We start from the raw sequence: 26238 nt of genomic DNA on the forward strand, positions 1-26238 counted from the left end.
CCAATTCTCAACGTGAACTACCCTTCAATTTCCAATGGCAGCAGAGAAACGCCGAATTTTGGGCAAGATTTATTGTGATTGTGAACAGAGAAGAAGGGCTCAGTCCTTCTTGGCTGCCGCTTTCCTCATTGCGGCCAAGACGTTGCTCAGCTCTTCTCTCTTCCTCTTCGCGCGGATATGTGTCCCCACCTGCCGGGCAAGGAGGGCCGTGAGCCTGAGCCCCGAGTCCCAGACCGGGCCCCCGCACGGGAATCCCACCTACCCTCTTCTTGATGAACTTGAGGGCCCGCTTGTCCTTGGAGACCTTGAGCAGCTCCATGGCTCGTCGCTCGTAAGGGGCGAAGCCACACACCTCCCGGATCATGTCCCGCACGAACTTGGTGTGTTTGGTGAGACGCTGCGCGAAACAGGGGCGTCAGGGCCAGGGCTTCAGGGATCTGCCGACGACGTAAGGCCAGATCCCCTCCACCTCCCCAATCTCATCGGCATCAAAGCGGCGCGTCACGCCCGGCCCTTTGCACGGCCTGTCTTGGCACCCTGAACACTCGCCCTGCACACAGGCTGGGCAAGGTGCAGTTGGGCCCGCTTAACCAAGAAACATACACACACACACACACTCTCCCTTCGAGGCCACGATTCCTCAACATGAAAACCAAGGAATCCACTTTGCCTCCGCGTTTCAACCCGGATCCAGGCACCTTCCTACTCGGCAAACTCCTGCTCATGTGTCAAAACCCGCCCCCAAGTCGCTCCCGCCCCAGCTTCCGAATCCACGGCGTGAGGGAGGGTCCTGCTACGTGGCCCCGGTGGGCATCCGCAGCAAAGGGGAACACACAGGAGGGTAACCAGCATTTCCATTCTCTCCTCTGGCCAGCCGCACATTCTTTTTTCCCCTGCTTAAAACACCAGGGTTCCCCCGGTCCTCGATACCCCGACGGAGCTCCGGGAGCCTCTGCCCAGGCCCTGCCCTCCGTCCGGGAGGCTTCCTACCCCCTAACCGCGCGCCCTAGTACTCACCCCGCGGCGGCGGCTGTGCCTCGGCTTGCCCACGTTCTTGGTCACCTTGTGACCCTTGTTGAGGCCCACGGCCATGGGGTAGCGCAGAGCCATGGCTGCGGACAGAAGAGGGGAGAAGGGATGTGGGTGAGCTCCGGCTGGGTCCCCACCGCCTGGAACCCCGCGCTTCGGCTCCCACGGGCTCGCTCGCTGCACTCAGCCATCCCTTGAGTTGCCTGGGACCCCCAGGGTCCGGATGGCAACGGATGCTACTCGCGAGAGAGTCCACTAACCTGTTGTTCTACAATGGCTGCCGCGGCGGAAGGACCTCCAACGAGCGGAACTCTGGGATATCTACCAGCTCGCGGGCGGAGCGGGCCAGAGAGGCAAGAATGGCTCGGACTCCCCCTGGCGGATTGGAGGAGTCCCTGCGGGCTCTCTGAGCATGCGCGAATAGACTCCCAGAGCCAGCTAATTTACCCCAGCGAGCTTTAATCTTTAGTCGGACTGGGTGGGCGTGACTATTGCGACGGTGCTTCCCTCTGCAGGTGGGTTGAGAGTTGGAATCCTACCTCTGCAGCCACCCGGCTGGCCCAGCGCCAGGGACTCCACCTCCTACTACCAGAATTTCTCCATTTATAGAAGGATGACAAAAATAGTACCTATTCCGAACTGAGCAAGATATAATGACACCTGGCACAAAATAAATCTTCCACTAACGGAGGAATTGGTTTTACGATACATGAAGCCAAGTTCTGGACTAGCGCTAAGGAAAGTGTTGTGATATAGTCCCCCGGTGGCACTTGATATGTGCATGTGTGCTAGGTCGCTTCAGTCGTGTTCGATTCTGTGGGACCCTAAGGACTGTAGCCCGCCAGGCTCCTCTGTCCATGGAATTCTCTAGGCAAGAATACTGGAGTGGGTTGCCATTTCCTCCTCCAGGGGATCTTCCCAGGGATCGAACCCTCGTCTCGGGTCTCCTCCATTGGTAGGTGGGTTCTTTGCCACTGGCGCCACCTGGTGTAATTTTAGGGGCAGAGATAGGAGGCATGGTGGGAACAAAACCTTTTCCCCCCCTCGTTTTTATCTTTCAATCCTGTTTATCTCCAAGAGTCAGTATCAGTTTGGGGCTGATCTGTTTGGGGCTTACCCTTTCAAACATCCGCTGATCTTGGCGCCTTGGAGAACCAACAGTAGCTTGCATTTTATAACACTGTTTTCATGCTACAGTTTTAATCTTTACAGTTACTTTTTCTCTATGCAAGCAGTGCTGGTTTACCATTCTAAGGAAAGTCTCCATTTTAAATGTATTAATGTAAATATCAGTGGTGGGCAGATGCACACATGGCCTTAAAGAGAGATAGTCTGTTGTAGGAATCTCAGCTTCTGCCACCAACTTCCCCTCTCTGTTTCCTCATCCATAAAATGATAATAATGATACCACTGACCTCCGGTTGTGAAAATGCCATGAGGTCACGAATGTCAAGTGCATAGCGCTTGATGCAGGTGATCATTACTGGGGCATAAATCACGTGCTTAGTGCTGCAAATAACGCCTTTGGCCCACAAGCGGTTCCCTTCCCTTCCATCCCTGACTTCTTGGATGAGGTCCACCTGTCTTGAAGACTCCATTTCTCCATCTGTGAAATGAAGTTGAGCGTTCTGACATAAATATATCATAGACATCCCTCTCCACCTCCTGCCACAAACAAACTGGAGGAACCTGAACAGCGGATGTGCAAGGGAAGAAGGATTTTATTATTATCAAATGGGAGGCTGGACCTAGCCTAGAACATGTTCCTTTACTCCTCCCTCTCCTCAGACCCCAAGAGCAACTCGAGAGCTTCAGGGGCTCCCTTGCTTGGGGAAAGGGTTGGAGGATGCTCTGAGGCTGACTGAGTGGAAAGAACAAAGTGGGAGGCAGTGGATTCAGGTCACAGATAGAGCGGGCTCCAAGGGTGGCTCAGTGGTGGTATGATCTGTTTGATGGGGCCGGGGCTCTAGGACAAGTCACATCACCTCTCTGAGCCTCAGTTTGTCCATCTGCAAAATGGAAGCAACTCTCGTATCACCAGTAACAGCTAAGAAGACTGAGGTAATTGACTTCCGACTTTGTGACAAGATGCCTGGTACACTCCGAGTTCTGCTTGTTTTCAAGTGCTGGTAGTTTTTCTCGGGTTTACTTTTTTGTGTCTTGATGACTCTCTTGGCCCTTGACCACCTGCTCAGAAGTGTCTTCAGTGTGTGTCCCAGCTCCATGACGGTTGGCTGGAGGGTCTTCTGGGAAGATGAAGGGGCTTCAAGCCCAGAGGCTCAGGCAGCAGCGGGCGTCGTTATATTGAGCTCCTGGCGGACGAACCAGGCCCTTGAGTGTGGCATCCAACTGCGGAGCAGGCAGAGCAGGTGGAAGCGCCACGGGTAGAAGACCCCGGAGGCACGCGTGGCGCCTCCGCGGATTACGGCCAGGGCTGCCTTGGGCCCTGGAGCCGCCCTGACCCTCGTGATGCCCCTGGGGACGGGAGGGTATGATGGGGACTGCGGCTGGGGCTGAGCAGCCCGGCCACAGCCCTTCCCAGGCCAGCCTGGCCCCGCCTTGTGTCCTGGACCTCACCTGACTCCTTCGGCGGCTGAGGCACGATCTCGGAGACCCAGAACACACATGGTAATGGCCACGTTCACTTCCTGCACGTCCAGCTCCCGCCGCAGAGAACTGAAGAAGCTGTCCAGCGCGAACTTGGCTGCCGAGTAGGGGCTGGAGAAGGAAGTGGGCACCCGGCCTGGGGGCGCGGGAGGGCAGTGGCTGAGCGGCTGAAGCCTTCCTGCCCGCTACAGGCTCTCCTGCATCAGCCCTTGTGGCTTCCCCACGCCCCGCCCCACGTACACGCACCGAGCAATGAGGATACCACCACCAGGGAGCCCTTGCTGTCAGTCAGGCTTGGCAGCGCCGAAGAAGTCAATTGCACATAACTTAGGAAGTTCATCTGGAGGTGGCGACTGCGAGTCACCAGGCGGAGGAGGAATCCAAGCCCAGATGGGGAAGGGGCGAAGGCCTTGGTAGGTAGGGGCGGGGCTTGAGGACTGAGACTGCGCTCCGATGAAAGTGTGGGAGCATTGGCCGGGGAACGGAGCCAAGGCCAAGAGGGCGGAGCCTAGAACCAGGGGAGGCGGGGTCTGGAGCCCCGAGGGGCAGGGCCTGATGGGAACGGGGAGACGGTGGAGTCTGGCGGGAGGGCGGGGCCAGGGCCACGAGGGGGCGGAGCAGGGACCGCGGAGGGGCGGAGTACCTGCATGAGCCAACGTGTCGACTGGGAGCTGCGGACCCGCGTGCCTGCTGGGGCGGCGCCGAGGTGGTTCAGCACCAGGTAGTCCAGCCCTCCTGGCCCGGAGAGGCCCGTCAGCCTGGAGCTAGTCCTTGAGGCTCCGTACCCCCCGGCCCTATGAGACACCGCCCCGAGCCCTGACCCCTGAACTAGCGAAGCTCCGGCTAGAGCATGGACTCTGTGAGTTCTGACCCAGGTAGTGCCACAACTAAGATCAAAGAGAACCCGTTCTACTCCTTAACCGGGCCTCAACCCTCATTCAATGGGCTGGGTCCAGAGTTCCACCCGCTGGATGGGTTCCACCCACTGGATGCCATGAGGCTCCACCCCCTAGCCACGCCCCCGGAGCCATAAATCTCCACCCTCAGGCGGCTGTTACTACCACACCCCCGCCCCAATTTGGGTCTTGACCCTAAAGCCTAGACCAAGGTCCCAGACTCCAGGCCCCGCCCCTCACCCAGCTTGTCCAGCGCAAACTGCACCACGCGCTCGGGCACCTCAGGGGAGGCCATGTCCGCAGCGATGTAGAAGACCTTGGGAGCGCCCAGCTTCCGGCAGTTCCCTACCACCTGGGGGGGCCAGAGCTGCCCGTGGGCCCCTCCACCCCAGCTGGTCCCCCTCCACCTGTCGGCTCCATGACGGCCCCAGCTTGAAGCCTCCCCTCCCCTTCAGTGAGCCTCGGGTTCCATTTAACATCATCCCCAAAGCTTTAACACTGGGATAGCAATCTGGCAGCTCACGGGCCAGAATGGGGGACATTTTTGCTTGTTCAACCTTCAAAATTTAAAACTCAGGAGATTTCAAATAAATCTTGAGATTGCTGGCCTCTTGAAGTTTTGGAAGGTTTGTCCCCAGGAGATGTATATTTCCCTGAAGCAATACTGGGCTGTTGCTAAGAAATGTCTACCCACCTCACTTTTGTCCTTGAGAACCTGAGCTGTCAGCACAGCCTTTGTTCACTATCATTACTCTCCTTCAGTGAGAAAAACTCCTCGCTTTACAATTATCTTACTGCTTCAGTCCCACACCAGAACCCAGGAGAAGGTACTTTTCTTGTCTCTGAGTTGCAAATAAGGAAACTAAGGCTCAGAGAGATTAGGTGACTTGCCCAAGGTCACACAGGAAGCCCGGATGATTGCAGGGGTTCAAACTCAATCCCTGTTCCCCACTCCCCACCCCTACTTCAGATGGAGTGTCTCACCTGCTGCAGCAGAGCTTCGGTGTGGGCAGTGAGCACGAGGTGGGAGCCCAGGCGCGCGTAGTGATACGCCAGCTCTTCCCCTATGCCGGCACTGACTCCGGTCAGTAGCACACGGGCTCCTTGGAGGCTGGCTGGCGGCGAGCAGGGATGGTCAGCGTGGGGGATGGACAGGATAGCCAGACCATCCCTCCCTCCCCCACACCCGGGCACTTACCTGGGTCAAAGTTGTCATCCCAGTAATAGGCAAAGAACAGGGCTCCCAGCCCTGTAAGGAGCAGCACCTTCATGGCCCTCCCTGGGTCTGCAGTGGGAGAGAGGGCAGCCCACATAGGCCTGGCCCAGAGTTAAACCCCAGTCACACCCATTTCCCCAATGGTGTCTTTGTTCAAATAGCAAGTGATGACGCCCCCAGCCCTGGCCCCTTTTTTCTGTCCCCATAGCCACAACCTGGTCCAGGTCATCATCCAGCTCACCTGAGCCACTGCAGCAATCTTACCTGCTGAAAACCCTGCCTGTTTCACTTAGGACAAAAGGTGGGTGACCAAAAAGACCCTGCTTGGATCAGCCCCTCTCATTCACTCTGCTTGGCCATACTAGCCTCGTCACTGATGACAGGAACCAGCCAGTCACCATCCTGCCTCAGGGCCTCTGCACCGGCTGCTCCCTCTGCGAGGATGCTCTTCCCAAGTACAACCCAGTGGCTCTCTGTTTCAAGTCTCGCGGCAACCACCACCTCCTCAGAGGGCGCTTGCCTGGCCTCCTTCTCTACAGCACCTCTCTTCCTGATCCTCCTCTGTTCCTTACCTGTACAACATTCATCTCCTTCTCAGCACTTGTCATCCCCTGAAATGATCTTGATAATTTATTACCTGTTCAGGCTCCCTCCTTCCCCTTAGACTCACTTCCATGAGGGCAGAAAGGAAAAGGAAACCTGTTTCTGTTTTGCTCACTTTTTTTTTTTTTTTTAATGTTTTGGCCACGTGTCATGCCACATGTGGGATTTTAGCTCCCCGACCAGGGATAGAATCCAAGCCCCCTGCAGTGGAAGCGCAGAGTCTTAAACCCTAGACCACTAGGGAAGTCCCTGTTTTGCTCACTTTTGATCTTCAGTGCCCCAAACTGCCAGACTTGTAGCAGGTGCTCAATAGATAGACTGATCCAGAGTGATATGAGGAATACTGGGAGGTGAGAAGTGGGGGAGCCCAGGAAGACAGCTCTATCTGGAGACACCCAGAAGGAAGTGGACACTCAGGACTGGCTTGGAGATGGAGGTGTCCATGTCATCAGGGTTAAGATGTGACTTCATCTGTGGGAGTCGATTTACTTGTATCTCAGGTAGAAGGCATAAGAGAGAAAAGCCAGCTAATTAAAGTTCAGGTGGTCATGGGTTTCCCCTGAAAAGGGCACAGGCCCATTCCATCTTGGGGTTTTTATCCTCTGAACTGCATGGGGCAAAGATTACAGGGCATAGGGATCTCTGTCCAAAAAAATTTGGCATGTCTCTTGCTGCTTCAAACCCTTCCAGGGTTCACCACTTCCCCGAATGGAGACCCAGCAGGTCTGGCCCCTGCCTTCCTGTCCATCCTCATCTCCCCCACTTCCCATCCATAAATCTATCAATTCTCAGAGAAGTGAACTCCTCGCCTTAACCCAGTTATGCCAGCATCCTCTCAGCAAAAAACGCTCTCCCACCTCTCCCCACTTCCAGGGAAAGCCTTGAAGCCCCTCAGCTCAACCCTCTCCTTAACCAGGCCCTGATCACAGCAGCCCCGCAGGGGTTACCTGGCAAGCTGGGTGGGCGGGAGGCGGGGGTGAATGGATGAATGGGTGGATGAAATAGCTAGGATGTGATGGGGGAGAAAAAGGAGAACCCAGATCCTCGCAGAACCCACTGGCTTCCTGACATCGCTGGGCCTCAGTTTCTCCTCTAGACAAAGGGGGCGTGCGACCCACTTGCACGTTCCCAACCGCGCATTCACTCACTCAGGTTTGTTTCTCCCAACGTCCAGAGGGGCCGGGGTCCGGGCTTAGGAGCCACGCGCGCGCCCCTCCAGCCTCACTTTACGTCCGTGTCTCCGGGGCTCGGACCACACCCCCCTGCGTAGGGTCTGAGTCACGTGACTCCGAACCGCCCTCCTCGGGGGGAGGGGCTAGATTGTGTGTTGCGAGGGAGAACTCAGCTCCAGGCGTTGCCAGGCAACAGCCTCCGGCCTAGCTCTTTCCCTGACCCCACCCCTTAAGGAAGCCCCAACCCCGACCGGATCACGTGGCCAAAGCCCCGCCTATCAGGCAATTCCGCCCTCGTGTTGCCGTGACAACCGGCAGGCAGACACTCTCTTCCTAGGCCTGAGCCCTTAGTCCCTCGCGCGGGTGGATCTCCTGGGTTGTGGCTCTCTCTCAGGCCTCACTCAAGACACCTGACTTCTATTTCCCTCACGTCACCAGGGCCGTGCTGCGCCCGACTGCATTTCCCAGGAGGCTTGGCAGCTAGACGCGCCTCACGGGAAGTGCCGACTACTTTTCCCAGACAGCCTTGCGGTGGCCGGCCCTTGAGGACTAATCTTCGCGGAGACGTTTTTTGCAGTCGGACCGCAGCCCATCTTTGGTTTCTCGGAGCCGAGACTCCGACTTCCGGAAGCCTTTGCGGCTGACAAGAGACTACGCGTCCCAGAGGCCCCTGCGGTGCCGCAACCGGAAGCGGCGGGCGAACCGAGTGTCCTTGCGCGCGGAGCCGAGCGATCATGGTACCCCGAGTTTGGTCGCTGATGAGGTTCGTGGGGTCACCGGGCGGGCCTCAAGCCCCCGAAGATGTTCCCTTCTGTGGGCACCCGACATCTGGTTTGCTCCCGATCGCCTCTTTGCTGCCCGTTGTGTCAGGTCTCCCGTGTCTGTTGAGACAGGGTGGAGCTTCTCCACTTCCTGCTTCCTAGCGAGTCCTTGCCTTCGCACTCTGTATGCTAGAGCCCTCGGAGTCTCAGTTGCCGGCTCTGTAATATGGGAGTACCGCACGCATTTGTTGCGAGGTTAAATGGACACTTAGAAACCTCCCGCGGGTTCCTCTCGGAGCATTCCACGGGAACTGGAAGGTAGAAGGTGGTCAGACGTCCTAAGCCTTAACTTTTCCCTGGCCTCTGCAGGATCTCGAGTGACCCCGTCCCTCTCCATGCTTCAGTGTACCAGTTAAATGGCGCTGAATATTCCTGCACGCTCTAAATTAAGTGCTGTGTGTCAGGCCCGCCTCTGGGCTCCCAAGATGCCCCGCGCTTCCCCCATTAGCTGCCTGGCTTCAGGTGTGTCCCTCTTTGGACTGTGGGCACCCTTCCCCTAGGAGTCTAACCCCACCCTCACCCTTGCAGGCCTAGACCTGGGAGGTGGCCAGCAGTGTTTGTTGAGCTACTGTGGTTCCTTTCTTTGCCTGCAGGTTCCTCATCAAGGGCAGTGTGGCTGGGGGTGCTGTCTACCTCGTGTACGACCAGGAGCTGCTGGGGTCCAGTGACAAGAGTCAGGCGGTCCTTCAGAAAGCCGAGGAGGTGGTCCCCAATGCCGTGTACCAGTTCAGCCAGTATGTGTGTGAGCAGACAGGCCTTAAGTTACCACAGGTACTCTGAGCTGGTATTGAGGCTGTGCCTGGGAGGGATGTAATCTCGGGTCCTTCAGCCCTGCTTGGCATCCTCGGCACTGGATGCTGCTCTCCTGGCCTGTGAGGGAGGCTGGGCCTGCCAGGTCTTCTTTCACCAGCCCCTTCTCCCTTTCTCTCCCCAGCTCCCAGCCCCTCCAAAGTTTAACTTTCACATTCGCGACTCTTGGAATTCAGGTAGGCCCTGGTCCATCTGCAGGCAGGGGAGGGGCCCCAGATACCTCCTATATCCCTTCCTGGCCATTCATTTTCATCACTAGCTTTCCTGCTCTTTGTACAACCTCCCTCCCCAAGAGCTAAAAGAGACAAGGGGGTGGAGATTCCAGGGAGTGGGGAGCAATGTGTGACCTCCATTTGTTTCCCTGTGTGGAACTGACAGCTGGTAGTGGTACCTCTAAAAGTCTCTGCTCAAAGTGCCTGGCCCTTCCTCCCCACAGGCATCATCACCATGATGTCAGCCCTGTCCGTGGCCCCCTCCAAGGCCTGGGAGTACTCCAAGCAGGGCTGGGAATACCTGAAGGAGCAAGCCAAGTAGCCTGTCAGAGAAGCTGTCTGCCCCAGGCGGGAACAGGGGGGCAGGGGCGCCACAAACACCAGACTGGGACCCAACTGGGCAGCTCCTGGTCTTGCTGGCCCAATAAAGGACTTGGAAGTGTTTCTGAATCCATGTACTGGACCGACCCCCGGGAAATGGGCTTCTGGCTCCTGGGGGCCTGACCTTGATCGAAGGCCAAGGTCCACTCCTTTGTACCTGGACCCTGCCCACCAGTGGGCCCTCGACCTGGTATGGGGAGTGGGAACAGACAATAGCCCTTGGGCTCAGGGTTCAGAACATGCTGAGGGCCCATCTGGGTCTGGGGTCTCCTTGGTTTCTGGAGGGCTGAGCACAGGGTGGGGCAGTCTGGGGGCAAGGGCTGATCCACATGGCCGGCAGTCCCCACAGCTACTGGTTCTCCTCCCTGCTCAGCTCCCTGATCTGCATGTCTAGTCAAGTCCCTGCCCCTCACCTTGTGTCCACTCCCATTCCCCCCTTTCCCCACAACCTGAGGATTGCTGGGGAGCACATCCTGCTCCCCTGGGAAGCCGCCTCTGACACCCCATGCCTACTCTGGATCAGCTGCCTGGTGACCCACATGTCTCCCCATCCAGCTGGAGCTCTGGGGAGGGTGAACCCTTGAGATGCTCCCTGTGAGGTCCCCAGCACCCAGCCACAGAAGGCATCCCACCATGGTGGCAGCAGGAGAAGACCTCTGCCCCTGACAGGGTAGGAGGTGGATGTGGGTGGGAGCCAGCTGCCGGCTTATGAAGCTACCCTGGGAGCAGGGAGCAGGCCTGGGTAACGACTGGTGCCCTGAGCTGGCACAGGATTGTCTGTCCCCAAGAGTTCTTGGGTTCATGTCACTCTAGGGGATGGAGCTCACTCAGGACTGTGAGCCAGGATGGCAGAGCAGTGTTACACATGCGGGAGGCAGAGCTCAGAGGCCAGGGTGTCTCCTAGGCTTACCTGAGCATAGGAAACTGCACGTCTGTTCATGCACTCAGCCAGGAATGGGTGGGGAGGACTTTGTGCTTGGGAAAGGGGAGCCCTGCATGACCTGTGCCACCTGGTCATGATCTGACAGCCTGGAGACTGGTGCTGCTCTTAACCTCTCTATGCCCTCGTCATCAGACCCAGATTCCTCTCCTTTGACTTGTATTTTTTGCCAGTGACCAGCTCCCTGCTGGCCCCACCTCTGGGGCCACTCCCTCCATCTGCTCCCCATAGACCATGTCTGATTCCATTATGGACCTTGCTCACACCTGTGGCTCCCCCACCTCCCCTCTGTCCTTCTGGGACACACCGGAAGCCCTCAGTTCCCAGAACACAGCTGCCTTTCCCGTTGTTCGGCCCCTCGCTAGGCCATCTCCCCTGGCTTAGATGCCTTCTCCAGGAAGGCTCCCCTACCCGCTTCCTCCAGTGCTTCTCAGTGCCCTGTCAGTGTCCATCGCCTCGGGGCACATTTCCTCAACTCGGCATCACCGACATCCAGGAAGGATGAATCTGTGTTGGGGTCACCCCAGGCACGGTGTCCAGCAGTGTCCCTGCCTCCAACCCCCCAAATACCAGTGGCGCCTTACCCACCAATGTCTTCTGGTGTTGGCAGCTGTCTTCAGGGGACGCAATTGCCCTATGTAGCTGGAAGTCCAGCGTGGGTCTTAGCAGGCTGGAAGCCAAGTATATAATGCTTCCTTTGGCAGACTGTGGGGCGTGGGGTGTTTTCTGTCTTGACCAACTTCTAGAGGCCATTGCCCCTTACCCCACCCTCACAGCCAGCAGGGTTGTCTTCCTCTGTCATGTCTCCATCTTGCCCCTCTGCCTCCATTTCCCTTGTAAGGACACTTCCAATAACAGGACCCGCCTGGGTGACTCCAGGTGCTCTCTTGTGTGAAGCTTAACTGAGTCCTGTCTGCCAGGTCCCTCTTGCCCAGTCAATATGGAGGAATTATGACAGGGATGTGCCTGGTCTGGTGGAGGTGTATTCAGCCAACAGGTGAAAAGGCCTGTCCCGTGTTTGTCTTCCCTTGACTGTGGGCCTGGGGGAATGGGCCTAGTCAGCTTTGGTTGTTGGTACATCTCAGCCTCCAAAGAGGGCCAGGCCAGACCCTACCTGAGTGTGAGAAAGGGAGCCAAGAAGCAGGGCTCTGACCACTGAATTCCCCTAGAAAAGTGGAGTCGGGTGGCCCCAGCCCCATCCACACAGACCCAGGGCCCCTGGAGACAAGGCACATAGTTGACCTAGGGAGGTGGCACTGCCCCATTACACACTGCATTCTGCAGTAAACCTGGTCACCCCTGGAGTCCAGGCAGCCCCTGATCCCTGAACATACTTGTACCTTGCGTGGAGTGAGACCCCTCCCCACTCCTCCATCCTGACAACTCCCCTTACACTTGGGCCCTGCCCACCCCGCCCAGGCCTACTTTATCACCTGGTGTCCAAGAGCCCTTCTGCTCCTGTCACAGAACATGTGGTCATCTGTCGTTCACAGTAGGACACAATCTCACTAGAGGAGTCATTTCAGAGACAAAAAGTAGGTGGTGGGAGCCAGGGTGCTGGGGAATAAGTGCTTGATGGGGACAGAGTTGTAGTTTGGGAAGAGGAAGTTCTAGAGATAGACAGTGGGAACAGATGTATGACGCAGAGAATATACACAATGCCACTGAATTATACCCTTAAATAGTTAAAATAGTAAATTTCATGTGTATTTTTACCACACAAAACCCACATGGGGCAAGCATCTCATATATAGAGGGAGAATGCAGGCGATGGGAATAAACACTAGGCCCCCAAGGAGAGCCAGATGGCTGAGATGCACAGCCCAGACAGTCCTCTGAACTCTGGGCCTGGGCTCATGTTGGGTGTGCTGCTGGCAAAGTGCTTCTGGAAAATCCAAGTCCCTGAAAGCTGCCCCCTTCCAGCCTCCTTCCCTGAAAGAAGACCTGTGGCTTAACATCGATGAGTGTAATTTCATTTTACTTGAGGTAAAAAAAAAACACACACAATGCTTTAAATAAAGGGTACTGGAACAGAAACACATTTATTACAAAAAACCAAAAACAAAAACAAAAACAATTTCACATTGTATTGAGCTACAATATGGCAGGAGATTAAAAAAAAATTATTGTACACAGTTTAAGGGAACCTTAACAGAACATATTCTTGTTGCCACGTGACGCGTAACACAGGAGCCCAAGCACTTAATAGCGGCGAGTGAAGTGGGCGTCGGTGGGTCTGCTCCCAAAGCCACCTCGCGGGATCACGTGGCCCCGAGAGGCCCCCCCAGGGGCAAAGCTGCCGCGCCTGGAACAAAAGCAGATTGTGTTTGTTTTCCCTCAGTGGGCTCTGCCCTGTGCCCAGTCTCTTTGGGGCTTTCTTCCCTCTGGGGTGGCACCACCAAGGGTCAAAGGTACACCCTGTGAGCAGCAGTGACACCCGCCAGAGCCTACAGGCAAAAACGAGACCAATGATGACAATCCTTACCCGGACATGCCTCCCCGGTTCATCATGTGACCAGACATACTCCTCTCACCACCTGCAAAACAAGAAATACTCTTCACACAGTGCCCTGGGGCACAGGACACGGAGTTCAGAGGACACAGGGCTCAGACTCAGGGCTCCAGTCCCTGTCTTAAGACCCAGGTTCCTGGTGCATATGTGAGCACATGGGTCACACATACCCATGGTCCTCGCTAAGTCGAGGCAGAGAGAGAGAGCGCTATGGCACCCACAGCACCCCTCCCACCCACTCAGGAGCCCCCAGGCCCACCCACCCACCCACCCAGTGCAGAAAGAGGTGGGAAAAACAGAGTGCTGCTCCCACCCTCAGGAGCAGGGGCGCCTCTAGCTGCCTGGTGCTTCTGCACAGACACTGCAACTGCTGAGAACCGGCCCTCACCTTGCCACCTCCTGTGGTCCCTGTCCATCAGGCCTCCGTCAGCAGCGCCCTGCCACGCACGGTCCTCCTCTATTCTGCGGCCGTGGTCCCCCCACTCTCGTCTGCCCCTTGGAGAAAGACACCTCTGATTTGGATTGCCCCCACCTTGGCCTTCCAGGACAGCAACAACACTGAGTTTGGCATTTTGTGATCCCAGCCCTCTGAGCAATGGAGGGCTGCAGGGAATGGAACTGGCACTTGGTCCAAGGCTGTCCAGAGAGACTGGAAACAGCTTATCTCCAAGACCAGGAGTCCTCAGCTGGATACATCAATTAGGCCAGCTGAATGTGAGGCCCTGGTGGGGACCATGGGACATGGGTCACAAACCTGGGTGGAGGAGGGAGCCCCCGGCCCTCGCTCATCCTCTTGTCGGAGCCGTAGCCGCCCCAGCCATCACGGGAGTCGCGACCATGGCGCTCTGGTCCTCCGTGGCGTTCAGGGTAATGCTGGATGTGAATGGGCCAAGATGAAAGATTTTAGTACAACCCTGGATCCCACGGCCTCTGGGCAACAAGTTAATAACAACAAGGACGATAACTCAAGACAGAAGCCCCTGTAGGTCTGAGGCAGTGCCAACAGGCACTGTATACATCTTCTGGGGTCTAGAGGCCTTCAGCTGGCATGACACAGCTGCACTCTGGAAATCTGCTCACATCCTGGGCAGAAGTGCTCGTGGAGCCCAAGACTGAATTAGGTGCTCCCTAGCCAGAAGGCAGAGATTCAGGCACCCATGGACCAAAGGGTGGAGGGGTCAAGTGGCTGACCCACAGCAGGAAATGATCACGATGTGCCAGGTGCCTGCATGCAGAATATAATCATGGAGTCACCAGGGATAAACAGCCTTTTGATTTCAGGAGGGCACTGTCTAAATCAGATGACAGAAGCCATCCATGTTCAAGAGCAGCATGGCAGGACTGGATAGACATACGCAAGTCATTTTATTTAACACCCCCTGCTCCCTTACACAGCTGGAGAAACAGGCTCAGGAGGAGTGGGAGCACCAGGACGTGACCCTGCTCTGGATCCCAGAGGGACATGTAACCACCATGTTGCTGCTCAACGTGTCCATCACAGGAAACCCAGGACACCAGGGGTACATTCAGCTGTGTGTGAGACGTACCTCTGGGAGGAGAGAAACAGGAATCGGGAGAGGGTCAAGAACTGCTCCTGAGGCAGCAGGAAAGGCCTCAGGAGCTTGGCCACTCCCAGCCACGTTCTCAGGCTTGGAGGGAGGTGGACAGTATATCAAGATGCTATGGTAAGAGAGAGCACCAACCCCCAGGGTGGCGACTCTGTCTGCCGAGTAACGCCTTGACCATACCTTCCCTCATCTTTTCCATTCTCCAAGGAACCCACTAAAAAGTCAAGGCTCTCTGGAGAGTTTCTCAAGCTAAATATAAGAGAAAAAAAAAAAAAAAAAAGGAAAAAACCGCATTTGTTTTGTAATGTGTTAATTCTGCTAAAGAAAAAATGCGTGGGCAACCACTGACACTCCAGGTGCACTGGAGCCCACATGAGGCGTCACATCTGGCCAGCACCGTGGGTCACACCAATGTTCCAACAGACCCTGGCAGGCTCACGCAAAGCTCTCCAGCATTTTAGTACCCATGTAGTCACAAAGATGTATAGAACCTCAGGGTCAAGGCTATACGAGGCTTCAGAATACCTGCTTGAATTCTGGGCCAGCACAAAGTACAAGCTATTCCTTCACGCTGTTGTTCCACAGGCTGCAGGTGCCACACTCCCTTACTCCTCATCACTCTAACTTGGGTGGAGGAGGAAGCAGGCATGTCAAAAAAGAGAGAATCAACTGTACAGGGAAAATAGGCTAAAATCACAGCTTCTGCCTTACCTGTCCTTCTCTTTCTCCCATGATTGACCTTGAACCTTCTCTCCTGAACAAGGCAATTCAAATGAAATCATGAGGTGGAACATAGGTTGGACAGATCCCCAAATGGAAAACATTTCCCAAGTTGAACTCAGGTAATTCACACACACACACACACACACACACACACACACACACACTGCTGGTTCAACTGGGCTTGAGACCTACAAGTGCCACTTGAGATCTTCATTATGAATGGACCAAAAAAAACAATAACAGGACAGGGAATGTCCCTGTGGTCCAGTGGTTAAGACTTAGGCTTTCAATCAAGAGGATGGGGGTTCCATCTTTGGTTGAGGAGCTAAGATCCCACATGTCATGGAGCAATAAAACCAAAACATAAAACAGATACACCATTTTAACAAATTCAAGACTTTAAAAATGGTCCACACACACACACAGAACAGAATGAACCAGGGCAAAAAAAAAACAAACAACAAAACCCCATGAATTTAGTGGCCAGGGTGAGTAGCTGACCTGTCAACGGAGTGGTCAGGGTAGCGGCCCCGGTCCCTGTGGTCAAAGTCGTGGAAGCGGTCCTGACGGTTGAAGTCAGAGTGGTAGCGCTCATCCAGGGCTGCCCGCTTAGCTTCCGGCCAGTACACATCATCTCGCCTGGGGTAGGGGGGCGGGAAGCAAGAAAGGTGGGCATACATTTCTCCTCCTTAATGGATGATCTCTGTGGAAGCTGGTAAAACTAAACCCTCAACAGTCCAACTGCCCCATCACTTCAAAGAATGAGAACTAACTTTATCCATAGAGTCTATTCTCTGCTACTAGAGGTGAGAGTGCCTGGAGGGGTGATGTGGAATGTGACTGAAAAGCTCCATTCTCTTATCCAACATACCTGAATCCCCCAAAGAGAAAGAAAGCTCAGGTCTCCTTACAGGAGGGGATCAGTGAAGTGGATGTCAGATCCCTTCTGGGAACCGCTCATGGTCACAAGGGTTGGCAAGGCTATTAGGACAGTTAGTGCACTAACTGTCCTGCCCCATGCAGATCTGACTCAGGAGACACCCAGTGCAGAGGACTATTAGGAGCACTTGCAATGTACCGGTTCAAAACCATTTATATCACTGCAATGATTTCAAAGCCTGGAAAGTGTGTGTGTGTGTGTGTGTCAAAGCCTGGCAAGTGTGTGTGTGTGTGTGTGTGTGTGTGTGTGTGTGTGTGTGTGTGTGTGTGTGTCTATCTGTGCTGGTACTCAAACCTAATGATTTAATAAGAACCACTTTCACCCACTGTTTCTCCAACAATCTCAAACCACCTCAGGTTTCCATATAAAGTACAGAATATCAAGTTGAGCTATAGCAAATCCTCATATGCTTTTTTTTTTCCCTTGTGCTTCTTTTTAAACAAAAATCACTCATTAACAGGGTTCTGGGGAACATGGCCGAGTTCTAAACGCCACGGGCCACCTTAGGGGTGGCAGTGTGCTGTGGCATGGCTTACCGCCCATAGTCATAGGGCCTGCGGACGGCGGGCCGCCGCTCCTGCTCATAACGCAGCTCCTGCTGGCGCCGCAGCTCCTCTCGCTCGTGGTGGATGCGCTCCTGCTCGCGACGGCGCTCATGCTCCACCCGCCGGCGCTCCCGCTCCAGCCGCTCCCGCTCCATGCGCTCCCTCTCTAGGCGGTGTCTGTGGAAGGCCAGCCTCTCGCGGGCAATGAGCAGCTTCTTGCGTTCCTGCCGCTCCAGCTCTGCCTGCATGGACTGCTCACGCTCGCTATGCTCACGCAACCTGCAAGCAAAGAGTAGAGGCTGCAGGGATCCCTGAGCTGCAGCAGTGCCCCCTGGTGGGATTGGGGGGGGGAGGGCCTTGAACTGCAGATAAATTTAGTAACAAGCAAGTGCCAGAGGATGGTGGAGTCAGCAGGTTGTACAGGACCCACCCTCCCTCCCGGCACTAGGCTGAGAAGCTGACAGCCCAACTTTTGCAGAGATACTGATGATGCCCAACATCTACTTCCCTCCAATCTCCTGTCCATTCTCTGCTCTGTTTACTGACAGGGAATAGTACCAGCAGAAATGCCTTATCTAGTCTTGTTTTCTGTTTGTGTCAAGGACAAACATTTCTGTGATTTCCTTGCTTCAGGGACCATGTCTTGGACCCTGTGCATCCCCATCCAAAAGATAGTAACACCAGGCTTTTGGGAAGGAGTCCATGAAGTGGAAAGGCCGGGATCACCTCTTCCAGTGCATTCATCTGCATGGTCCTGATCCCTGGTAAGACTCAATGATGTTTTATTACCCTGCTGAGCCACTTCTGTCAACCTTGCTATCAGGCTAATTTTTGTTTATTTATTTCAAATCACCTTTATTCCTATCTGCCACACATCTTTGGTCTTTCAGTGCTGAGAAGGGAAATTTTAATTTAGTTGACTCCTTTATAAATTTTTAGTCATTTCAAAAGGTCAAACTCAAATAGATTTACTTTTGCATCATACAGATGAATTTAACTTTTATGTTTCTGTGCAGCCAGCAGTTTATGTTGACATGGGCATCAGTAATGGGAGCCAGAGACTCAAAAGATGCTCCAAAGGCACAGACCAGTGACCTGAAGCCACTGAGGAGAGAGCCTGTCCTTCTCTCAATACTGGGAAATGTCTGATAAATATTTTTATCATGTTAAAGTAAACATGCATGAGGGTCGATTTCACTCATCTATTTGCCAGTTACTTCACCAAAACTGTACTTCTGGCTGGTATGTGTGTCGCCCAAATCAGTCAACATCCCTGGATCCCAACTCACCTGCGAGACTCCGAGTCTCTCGACTTCCTCGACTCTTTGACTTCATCAAAGGACACAACAGACCGCTTCTCTCTGCTGGCCGATTTGCGATCCTGGCTCTTAGACACCTGGTTCACCAAGAAGCATTGACAAGTTAAACCAGGAAGAATCAACTGTGTCCAGGTCCAAGCATCCAAGATCAGAAATGAAGCTGAACAGCAAATGAAATAATCAGGTAACACTGTATTCTCTCTGGAGAAACCTCACCTTGGCTCACCAAAATCCAGACTCATAGACTCACTACCAAGCTAAACTGGAATCCATTGCCTAACTTCAGTAGTCAACATTGAAAAGAGGATTTTCTCAGAAACTTCATTTAAGATTAAAAAAAAACAAAAAACAAAAAAAACACAAACTTTTTTTCATTTTGTCAAGTGCATCCAAAACACATTCTTTAATATTAAACAGCCAGTGGTGCCCAATCAAGGCCACTTATGCCATGTCTGAGGATTCCTTATTTGTGCCGAGGGCATTAATTTTTGATATCTATTCATCTTAGCCCTTGAATCCACATTTCGATTTTTCCATTTGACATCTTTTGTTAGAAAGAAGGGAGAAATGATCTGATACAGTAAAATATTTGAACACAGTGCAGATATGAAATGCCATAACAGAACTCTCAGCTTGTAACTGGTCCACAACATTCTTGAGCTTAAATTAAATGGCTGGTCATCTGGCCAGCACAGGTTAACATGGCAGGCCTGAGGCTAGTGGTGGGAACCCAGGAATTCACAGTACCCTCGCCAACAGTTAACTGGCAAAGATGGCTCACTGTGCCCTGACCATGCAAACGATGGTTTATGCTGAACAACTGCTTTCCTTCTGGGAGTCAGGAGAAGGTACGTATGTGACTAGCCTCAGTAAAAAGCCTGGGAACTGAGGCTGTAACAGGGCTCCCTGGGCAGAAGCATGACCCTTGTGCTGCTGCACTGTCCCTGCTTGGGGAGCCATCTCGGGAAGGAGACCACAGGGAGCCAGGAGAGTTCCCTCCAGACTCTGTCTGGGGCTTTCCCCACCTGCCTGGCTGTGTGACCTCCCTGCATCACTGGAGCCAACCTTAGGCATAACTACAACTACGTGCTGAGCCCAGTGGACCCTGAATGGCTCTGGAAATGTGGGTAGTCTTGGGGACCTGGGCCCACATCCATCCTAGTTGTAAGGCTGTCAAGAATTGAATTATGAACATCCAGAGCTGCCCGTGACCCTAAAACAGCAGGCAGAGTGAAGTAGTAAGAACCTAAGATGGGGACTCTGGATTCTGTGGCTCTATGGAGCGTCTGCACGGAGACAATGCACGGAATGAGTAAGATGGAGATTGGGCGCAGAGGCAGCCAGAGGGCCGGCTCTGGCAAGTGTGGGTTACGAACGCACAATGGAGAGCTGCTGAAACCTGAGGCCGGCAATGAACGTGGACTGCTGTGCCCAGATGCAGGCAAATAAAGCTAATCACATCCATAAATGAATTTCGAAAGAGTTTTTTTTTTTTTTTTAAAGGGCAGTAATTCTTACCAAAACTATGAAGGAAAGCCTTTAAACCTTCTCAATTTTAAAGTTCAGAAAAACCCTCCGTTTTCAGAAGACTGACAAGCTTTTCTCAAATTACACTCAAGAATCCCCCTAAAACACACAACTGTCAAAGGAAATAAATAACCCAGGCAGGAAAAGAAGACTCACTCGCTCTTTGGATCCCAAGGTTTTGACACTGATAACAGGCACACCTTTAGATTTATCCATCACCACTGTCCGCTCAGTTCCTCGGCTTCCTATAGGAAGAAAGGAGTCAGGTAAGAAGGGACACCTCGTATTGAGAGAAAACTACTCAACTTCAAGGAAAACAAATGTAGTTTGTGTTGCCCATTAACCACACCAGCCAGGAACTGAAGCCAGGGTGCAATCTCTCACACCCACTGGTCAGCTACCTGACTTTGTGGCTCGAGAGCGCTCTGAAGAGCCAGGTTTCTGATCATCCTGGTCTTCACTCTTCTCTCCACTCCCGTCTTCACCCTTTTTAGCGTCATCTTTTCTGTCAGCCTTCTCTTCCCTCTTGAGGTTGGCAGATCTGTAAATGGCATGCAGATACAGATATGTGTGAGATGAAACACTGAGGGAACAACCCAGCCAAGACTCCTGCAATGAGCACTGAGTGAGGATGGGGCTGCCTCGGAGGCAACCACAGGACGGAGAACATGCAGCCTAGGAGAGGAACTCGAGACACCTCTGAGGACTGGAGGGAAAATCCTCCAACAAGTGCACAGAAGGCAAGGGGGTAAAAGCCTCACAGCCTTTCCCACCCATGGAAAAGTGAAGAACAAGACATCAAGAGAAAGGTCATCTTGGCCATAATCCACTCAAGAAGACTCATACCTGTCAGTATTGCTGGATTTTTCTTTTTTCCCCTCCCCTTCTCTTCTCTCAGAGCTTTTCTTCCCAGCAGGTTCATTTTTCGCCTAAAAAAAGAGAATCAGATAGAAGTATTACATTATTTCCTAACGTGGCTAGATCCCAGGAGGAAAATGGCCCCTTACTTTTTCCACTGAGATCATCTTCCCATGGAGCTCTGTTTTGTGCAGGTGGTTGATGCATTTTGTGGCCTCTTCTGCCGTGGACATGGTAACGAAGCCGTAGCAGCGTGCTCCAGGACTCCGGGCATTGGTCACAACTTTGGCGCCCACCACCTTGAAGGAAAACACACATGTACATCTCAGACACGAAGCCCCCACATAGACCCCTACACTGTGGTTCATGCCACTTCCAAGAGATGCCAAGAACAGGTGGACAACAAGTGGCAGGTAAAGGATGTGGAGGGCAATCCACATCCAACCTGGCTGCTCCTACTCCATTATGGCTGTTTCTCTAGGGGACCAGGATGACAGTGAGGTGGAGAGAGGAGAATGAAGCTGAAGGCAGCATTCTGCCAGAATTCCATTAATGCTATGGAAACCTTGAAGGGAAATGTTTCTAAATATGCAGCCAGCCAGTAAGAAGACATACCTACAGAAGGAGAGGGACATAGGAGGGGTTTACAAAGAGCACTCTGGAACGCAGAGCCCACCCTATTACTCACAAAACAAAATTCATGGGTATGTTTCAGATGCTACAGATACATCCTGACATGCTAGATGGTAGTTAACTGACCCAACAGCAGCAGCAAACTGAGGCTGGGGACGCCCATTTACGAGAGAAGGCCCATGGCTCAGGAGAAGTCCCAGTGTGTCAGAGGCCATCACTGATATTCATCTTTATTGTGCCACATGAAATCTGAGCCCCAAAGTACGGATTCCCAGGAGTCTGGCCCCTATTCAATCCACATTAAGCCTGCAGTGTACCCAAGACACTGTAGGCTCCAGATGGACACTTCCCTGCAGAGCAGACATCTGCTCTGAGGGCCACTGGAGAATCAAGAGAAGGGTCCCACTCCGTAATGCAGATGTCCAGAAAGTTTTGAGTTACTGTGAGGAACATGTCAAGCTTTGTTTTCCTTGTTAGTTCCTGAACATCAACAGCCAAGATCAAAGATGTTGGTTTTCTCCGTTATCATTTCTGAATCCTAACTGTGAATGAGGGCCTGTGCTAAATCTTACTTGGCAAAGCAGACTGAAGACAAGGAGGTGTGGGCATGGCAGCTTATCTGGAGGTGAGTCCAGGAAGCACTGGGAGGAAGGGGCTGGGGGAGAAAGGAAGAAGAGGCAGCACTCAATGTGTATGTGTGGGGGCCCCACCTGGGCATCATGTCCACCTTTTCTGGGCAGAGGAGGGAGAGAGGGAGACAGGCAGCTGTGGCAGAGGTGGCTACAGTTACTCTGCCTAGCGGGGAAAACACGGAGCAGAGGCGGGGCTGCCACAGCTCTGAGAGCCCCAAGTGTAAGAGACAAGACTCACATGGGTCTGGCAACATGCCCCAGGCACACCACTCTGTGCTGCAGAGCTGAGGCCTACAGCTGCTCACAGGGGTCTAGTTCAAAGATCTTTTGTTCACAACACTTATCTACAGCTTCTCTAATCACTATGACTCAAAACAATGGGCTGCCCTGTCCTCCCCACCTAACAGCAATCCCCTGATAGGTTTAAGGCCAGATATGGACTCATTAAGTTATCAAATGATACGGTGGATTGGAGCCAGGGAAGCACAAGATATACAAAGTGGACGTGGGCTCTGGGAACTCCCGCTGGCCTCACATCTCTTTAAGTGAGGGTGGACCGGCCATAGGCCTGCAAACCTACGAGTTCAAAGAACCACATGGTGTTAAAGTCCTCATTGCAGGAGACAATGATCTACACTTAGAGGCCATATTGCATGAGCTCGCAAGCAGCTTCGTTGGCTCTTACCTTCCCGTACTTGCTGAAAAGATTCTTCAAATCTGTAGCTCTGGTGGTAGAAGAAAGTCCACTAACCCAGAAATTCCTTCCACAACTGCTACGACCTATTTTAAAAGAAAGTTCCGGTCAAAAACAAGATACAGACAAAATCCTGAGTCTTAAGTATCTTAGAGTCATTCCCAACCAGACACTCTCCCTGCTTGCTCTAGAGGCCAGCAGTACAGAGAAGGCTGGGGCTGGAGGCCAGCCTGCTGTCCTGACATGAGTTCTAGGGCTGCCCACAGGGTGGACAGAACCAGTGGCAATGTCCCTTAATGACTGGTCAGGGCCCACTGGGCCCGTGGCTGGTGTAGCCATCAGCTACCAGATGGCATCACCCATCCCAGTGAGGTGACTTTGGAATGTAAGACAGGAGCTGTCACTGTGGAGCCTGAGATACATCCTCTCCCCAGCTTCTGGCCTTCTTTGAACACCGATTAAGGATGAGTCTGGAGCAGCCAGCAAAACTATTTCTCAATCAGCACATTAATAAAGGGCTCTGGTGTCGATAAATCTGCCACACCAGGGGCCCACCAAACCCCAGTATCTGAAAACTCAAAGCATTTTCTCCATCTGCGTGTGTCACTGTGTCCAAGAAGTTCACAAATCAGAAAGTCAGGATGGAGGAGCTCAAAGGACTCTGGCAAAATCAAGTGTCCAAATCAAATCAAAGTGACAATTCCGCCCTGCAACCCAGAACCCGCACAGTGAGGAAGCAGGTGGCCAGAGTGGAGAAAGGCTTTGAGACAGGCTCACAGGCCTGTGAGGTGTAAATGGGTGTGTGACGGCTAGAGCCAACTAGAACCATCGCTCCCGGGGGTGCCACCTTGCTGACTTACCCTTCTCCTCTTTGGAAAGCTTTTTTGTATCCGAGTCATCTTCGACAGAACTAGAGACAAAAGACAATGTCACTCCAGAAGGAAGAAGCAGAGAGGAAACTAACTCAAAATTATAAAATATGTGCTGAGGTTGCATACCTACCCGAAATTTAGTTCTGAAAAAAATGATACCCCTACAAAGGTGTATTGGAAATCTGACCTAACCATAAGATTTCAGACCCACAGGAGTTAATTAATTCTGCTGGGCTAAAGATAATTAGGAAGACTTAGAGAAAACAACCATGATAGGTTGAGAAAAGAAAAAAGATTATGTAATCAGCTTAAAATAAACAAAGAGAAATCAAACATTCTTTAGAGGTAAACTACAATTGCATCAGTCTGGCTGGCCAATTGCAGAAAAACAGCTCATGTGTGTCATTAAACGACCAATGAAAAGGAGATAGCGTCTGGTCTAAAACTGAGAAAAAACAAACCTCATTTTCTGATCAGCGCCCTCACTGGCTGAGGACTCTTTAGGAGCCGGAGGGACTTCATTACAAGCTTCAAAAGCAAACTTCTTCACGTCTTCTTTGCTATCCCCGGGGTCCGGGCTTGAGGCTTCCGGGGGCGCTTCCGCGGCCTCCTCGCTACAGGCTTCCGTGTGCTCTGAGGCTTTACTACTCTGCTCAATTGGCTTCTCTAGCCCTACAGGCTCACAGTCCGTCCTCTCGTCATCGCCTGTCTGCTCCACGGGCTCCCTTTTCACTACCGCTAACAGGGTGTCTGCCTTGCTCGACTGAGCGTGTGCTGTTGACTCGTTGGCCAAATCTAAATCACCCTCCTCCGGATGGGCGCTGTCAAAAAGGTCCTCTTCCTCCGCAAGTTTTCTGTCTGGCCCCACGCTACTTGTTTCCTGTGCAAATGGCTGCTCCAGCTCGGAACCTTCTTCTTTTACTGGCTCAGATTTACAAGTTTCCCCCAAAATGTCGAGTATTTTCTCATTTTCTACGGATTTAACAGGAATAGAATGGCACAAGGTTTAATTACCAGGGAAATAAAGCAATCACAAATGCGGAACTGGCACGGCGGCCACACTAACACGAAGAGAACTGCTAGCTACACAGAGATTGGAAAACCCGCGGGTACACACACTCAACACTGGTTACACTACCTGCACTCCGACCGACTACAGAATAAGCCTCTACGCTACATGGAAGAGAAATGAATGCATCCCAGAGACTTATTTAACCCCCAACACCTTCTGGCTGATTCTTGACAGTCTTCATTCTGTCGGCGTGTATATATGACTCTTCCAAATTTAGCTTCCAAAGTCCAAGTTGCTTAACTCAGTGTATCACCATTCACTGAACAGAGCTCAATTTCCAAATTTCTTTGAATTTCTTTTAACAGAACAGTCCGACATGAAAACCAGAATCTCTTCCACCGGTGCTCTGAGATATTTGTAGTCCAGAAAGTGAATAGTATTTGTTTGGAATTCTTATGAAGAAACTTTTTCTTCTTCTGGAATCCAGTTATGTCTCAATGCTTTAAAATGTTATCTCCCTACCACTGGCCTGCACTGCCTGAATTAAAAACCACAAAATTAACACACTGCCCAATATCACAAGATCTGTTTTGTGGAGTACAGAGGTATTATCTTTTGAGAGGCATCCAAACTCTCTCTGTATCTGTTTAAGTGCCATGTTCATTTAAAAAGGCATGAGATAGTCTCATCTCACCAATACGTTTTACAAAATGAGAAATCAGCCACTTTCACAGATCTGGTGATATGGCTGGGTTTCCAATCTCTATGATCCTGGTATATTTTGGATCGTAAACCTTTAAAACAATGTATACTATAGTAAGATAACTTTAATATTAAAGAATTCAAACAGAGAAGGCGGAAAACTAGAATGATTCCAAACCCCGTTGCTAAGTTTTTCATTTAACAGTACCTGGCTCCAAGGACGGTTCTTCAATTTCCTGCAACAAAAAACATAAATAAAATTGTGCCAGATGGATGAAACTTAGAATTTATTTACACCCCAAAGTATAACAACTAAGAAGGGAATTTTTAAAAACACAGACAAGGAACCTCACAAATGCAACAGGCGAAGGAACCTGCTTGTTTCAGGCAAGAGCCTGCAGGGGAGTTGGTACCGCACTTCATCCACCTCGGACCCAGGGAACTGTTTCCGTGTTTACTGTAGTCCTGTGCTTTACTGCATTTCCCAGCGCCTGGCAACATTATCACTTTTAATGGTGAGGAACCCATCACATGGCTGTCTTTTTCAACTGTCTTAAATGCCTGGATAGCTGTGCTTTAGTTTTATACTTTTATTGTCTAGCAGAATACCAGACACATTATACCAGATAATCATTTCTCACTAATGCAGTATTAGTTTCCAAAAATTCCAAAGATCAAAGGGAAGAAGGCATGGGTGACTTGACCCATGTTCTACCTGTGCACAGTGGACTCACAACACACACATGCCCACCTACCTGGTCAATCGAGTCCCTACAGTATCCCATGTACCTTCTTCCTTATCTCTTCCAATCAACAATCCAGCAAGCCAGATCTAATTCTTCAACATCCTTCAAGCCCTTCCCAGGAAGCTGTTGTCAAGTCATACCACTGTTACCCCTCACCAACATCAGCGCTTGATTTTACTACCCCCATTCCTACCTCCTCCGCAACAGGCTCATCTGTACCTCACCCCACATCAGGCCAAGTCCTACACATTTAGTGCAGGGACCATGT

The 26238-nt window shown here is 52.4% G+C and overlaps 4 protein-coding genes across 20 annotated transcripts in view; 1 reads left to right on the top strand and 3 right to left on the bottom strand.

Annotated features, from left to right (window-relative positions):
* Positions 1-53: 53 nt before the first annotated feature.
* Positions 54-1429, bottom strand: RPL36 (ribosomal protein L36). Its single transcript, XM_055546680.1, has 4 exons — positions 1290-1429; positions 1018-1112; positions 263-397; positions 54-189 (listed from the first exon to the last, which is right to left on the bottom strand). The coding sequence occupies exons 2-4, from the start codon at positions 1108-1110 to the stop codon at positions 100-102; spliced, it is 318 nt and encodes a 105-aa protein (XP_055402655.1). The 5' UTR covers positions 1111-1112; positions 1290-1429; the 3' UTR covers positions 54-99.
* A 1303-nt stretch (positions 1430-2732) lies between these two features.
* On the bottom strand, positions 2733-7856 carry HSD11B1L (hydroxysteroid 11-beta dehydrogenase 1 like). Of its 10 annotated transcripts, none has more exons than XM_055546584.1 (8): positions 7500-7856; positions 5731-5817; positions 5517-5647; positions 4773-4884; positions 4280-4371; positions 3883-4045; positions 3607-3772; positions 2733-3504 (listed from the first exon to the last, which is right to left on the bottom strand). In XM_055546584.1, the coding sequence occupies exons 2-8, from the start codon at positions 5801-5803 to the stop codon at positions 3309-3311; spliced, it is 933 nt and encodes a 310-aa protein (XP_055402559.1). In that variant the 5' UTR covers positions 5804-5817; positions 7500-7856; the 3' UTR covers positions 2733-3308. The 10 variants fall into 10 exon arrangements, with proteins under 10 accessions (XP_055402559.1, XP_055402574.1, XP_055402600.1 ...); XM_055546599.1 differs by having other exon boundaries at positions 3883-3976; positions 5731-5849; XM_055546625.1 differs by having other exon boundaries at positions 2733-3341; positions 5731-5849.
* Positions 7857-8119: 263 nt separating this feature from the next.
* Positions 8120-9810, top strand: MICOS13 (mitochondrial contact site and cristae organizing system subunit 13). 2 transcript variants are annotated; one of them, XM_055546671.1, is made up of 4 exons: positions 8120-8286; positions 8938-9115; positions 9279-9330; positions 9591-9810. In XM_055546671.1, the coding sequence occupies exons 1-4, from the start codon at positions 8258-8260 to the stop codon at positions 9686-9688; spliced, it is 357 nt and encodes a 118-aa protein (XP_055402646.1). In that variant the 5' UTR covers positions 8120-8257; the 3' UTR covers positions 9689-9810. The 2 variants fall into 2 exon arrangements, with proteins under 2 accessions (XP_055402646.1, XP_055402638.1); XM_055546663.1 differs by lacking the exon at positions 8120-8286 and adding an exon at positions 8424-8602.
* Positions 9811-12703: 2893 nt separating this feature from the next.
* The window catches only part of SAFB (scaffold attachment factor B), a 61338-nt gene continuing 47803 nt past the window's right edge, over positions 12704-26238 (bottom strand). For 3 of the 7 annotated variants that reach the window (XM_055546707.1, XM_055546727.1, XM_055546736.1), the window contains 16 exons: positions 25433-25460; positions 23972-24482; positions 23499-23548; positions 22630-22724; positions 20829-20978; positions 20668-20750; positions 20223-20362; positions 19978-20066; positions 18265-18371; positions 16967-17254; positions 15992-16129; positions 15479-15521; positions 13954-14072; positions 13588-13694; positions 13173-13224; positions 12704-12992 (listed from right to left, as the gene is read on the bottom strand). In XM_055546707.1, coding sequence (XP_055402682.1) covers positions 12890-12992; positions 13173-13224; positions 13588-13694; positions 13954-14072; positions 15479-15521; positions 15992-16129; positions 16967-17254; positions 18265-18371; positions 19978-20066; positions 20223-20362; positions 20668-20750; positions 20829-20978; positions 22630-22724; positions 23499-23548; positions 23972-24482; positions 25433-25460 — 2103 coding nt within the window. In that variant the 3' untranslated portion in view covers positions 12704-12889. Of the gene's footprint in view, positions 12993-13172; positions 13225-13587; positions 13695-13953; positions 14073-15478; positions 15522-15991; positions 16130-16966; positions 17255-18264; positions 18372-19977; positions 20067-20222; positions 20363-20667; positions 20751-20828; positions 20979-22629; positions 22725-23498; positions 23549-23971; positions 24483-25432; positions 25461-26238 lie in introns of those variants that run through there. The other 4 variants (XM_055546716.1, XM_055546748.1, XM_055546720.1 and 1 more) reach the window with 3 other exon arrangements.

This window comes from Bubalus kerabau, chromosome 1 (genome assembly GCF_029407905.1).
Source record: "Bubalus kerabau isolate K-KA32 ecotype Philippines breed swamp buffalo chromosome 1, PCC_UOA_SB_1v2, whole genome shotgun sequence".
In the NCBI taxonomy this organism is placed as follows: Eukaryota; Metazoa; Chordata; class Mammalia; order Artiodactyla; family Bovidae; genus Bubalus; species Bubalus kerabau.

Excerpts from the sequence above, each read along its gene's own strand:
- HSD11B1L (XM_055546578.1), bottom strand. The coding sequence starts at position 5,845 with ATGTGGGCTGCCCTCTCTCCCACTGCAGACCCAGGGAGGGCCATGAAG. Across the intron at positions 5,648-5,730 it reads GGATGACAACTTTGACCCAG|CCAGCCTCCAAGGAGCCCGT; the intron begins GTAAGTGCCCGG and ends GCTCGCCGCCAG. Across the intron at positions 4,046-4,279 it reads CGACACGTTGGCTCATGCAG|GCCTTCGCCCCTTCCCCATC; the intron begins GTACTCCGCCCC and ends CTACCTACCAAG.
- RPL36 (XM_055546680.1), bottom strand. The coding sequence starts at position 1,110 with ATGGCTCTGCGCTACCCCATGGCCGTGGGCCTCAACAAGGGTCACAAG. Across the intron at positions 398-1,017 it reads GGCACAGCCGCCGCCGCGGG|CGTCTCACCAAACACACCAA; the intron begins GTGAGTACTAGG and ends TGTTTCGCGCAG. Across the intron at positions 190-262 it reads TCAAGTTCATCAAGAAGAGG|GTGGGGACACATATCCGCGC; the intron begins GTAGGTGGGATT and ends CTTGCCCGGCAG.
- MICOS13 (XM_055546663.1), top strand. The coding sequence starts at position 8,511 with ATGGGAGTACCGCACGCATTTGTTGCGAGGTTAAATGGACACTTAGAA. Across the intron at positions 9,116-9,278 it reads CAGGCCTTAAGTTACCACAG|CTCCCAGCCCCTCCAAAGTT; the intron begins GTACTCTGAGCT and ends TTCTCTCCCCAG. Across the intron at positions 9,331-9,590 it reads TCGCGACTCTTGGAATTCAG|GCATCATCACCATGATGTCA; the intron begins GTAGGCCCTGGT and ends TCCTCCCCACAG.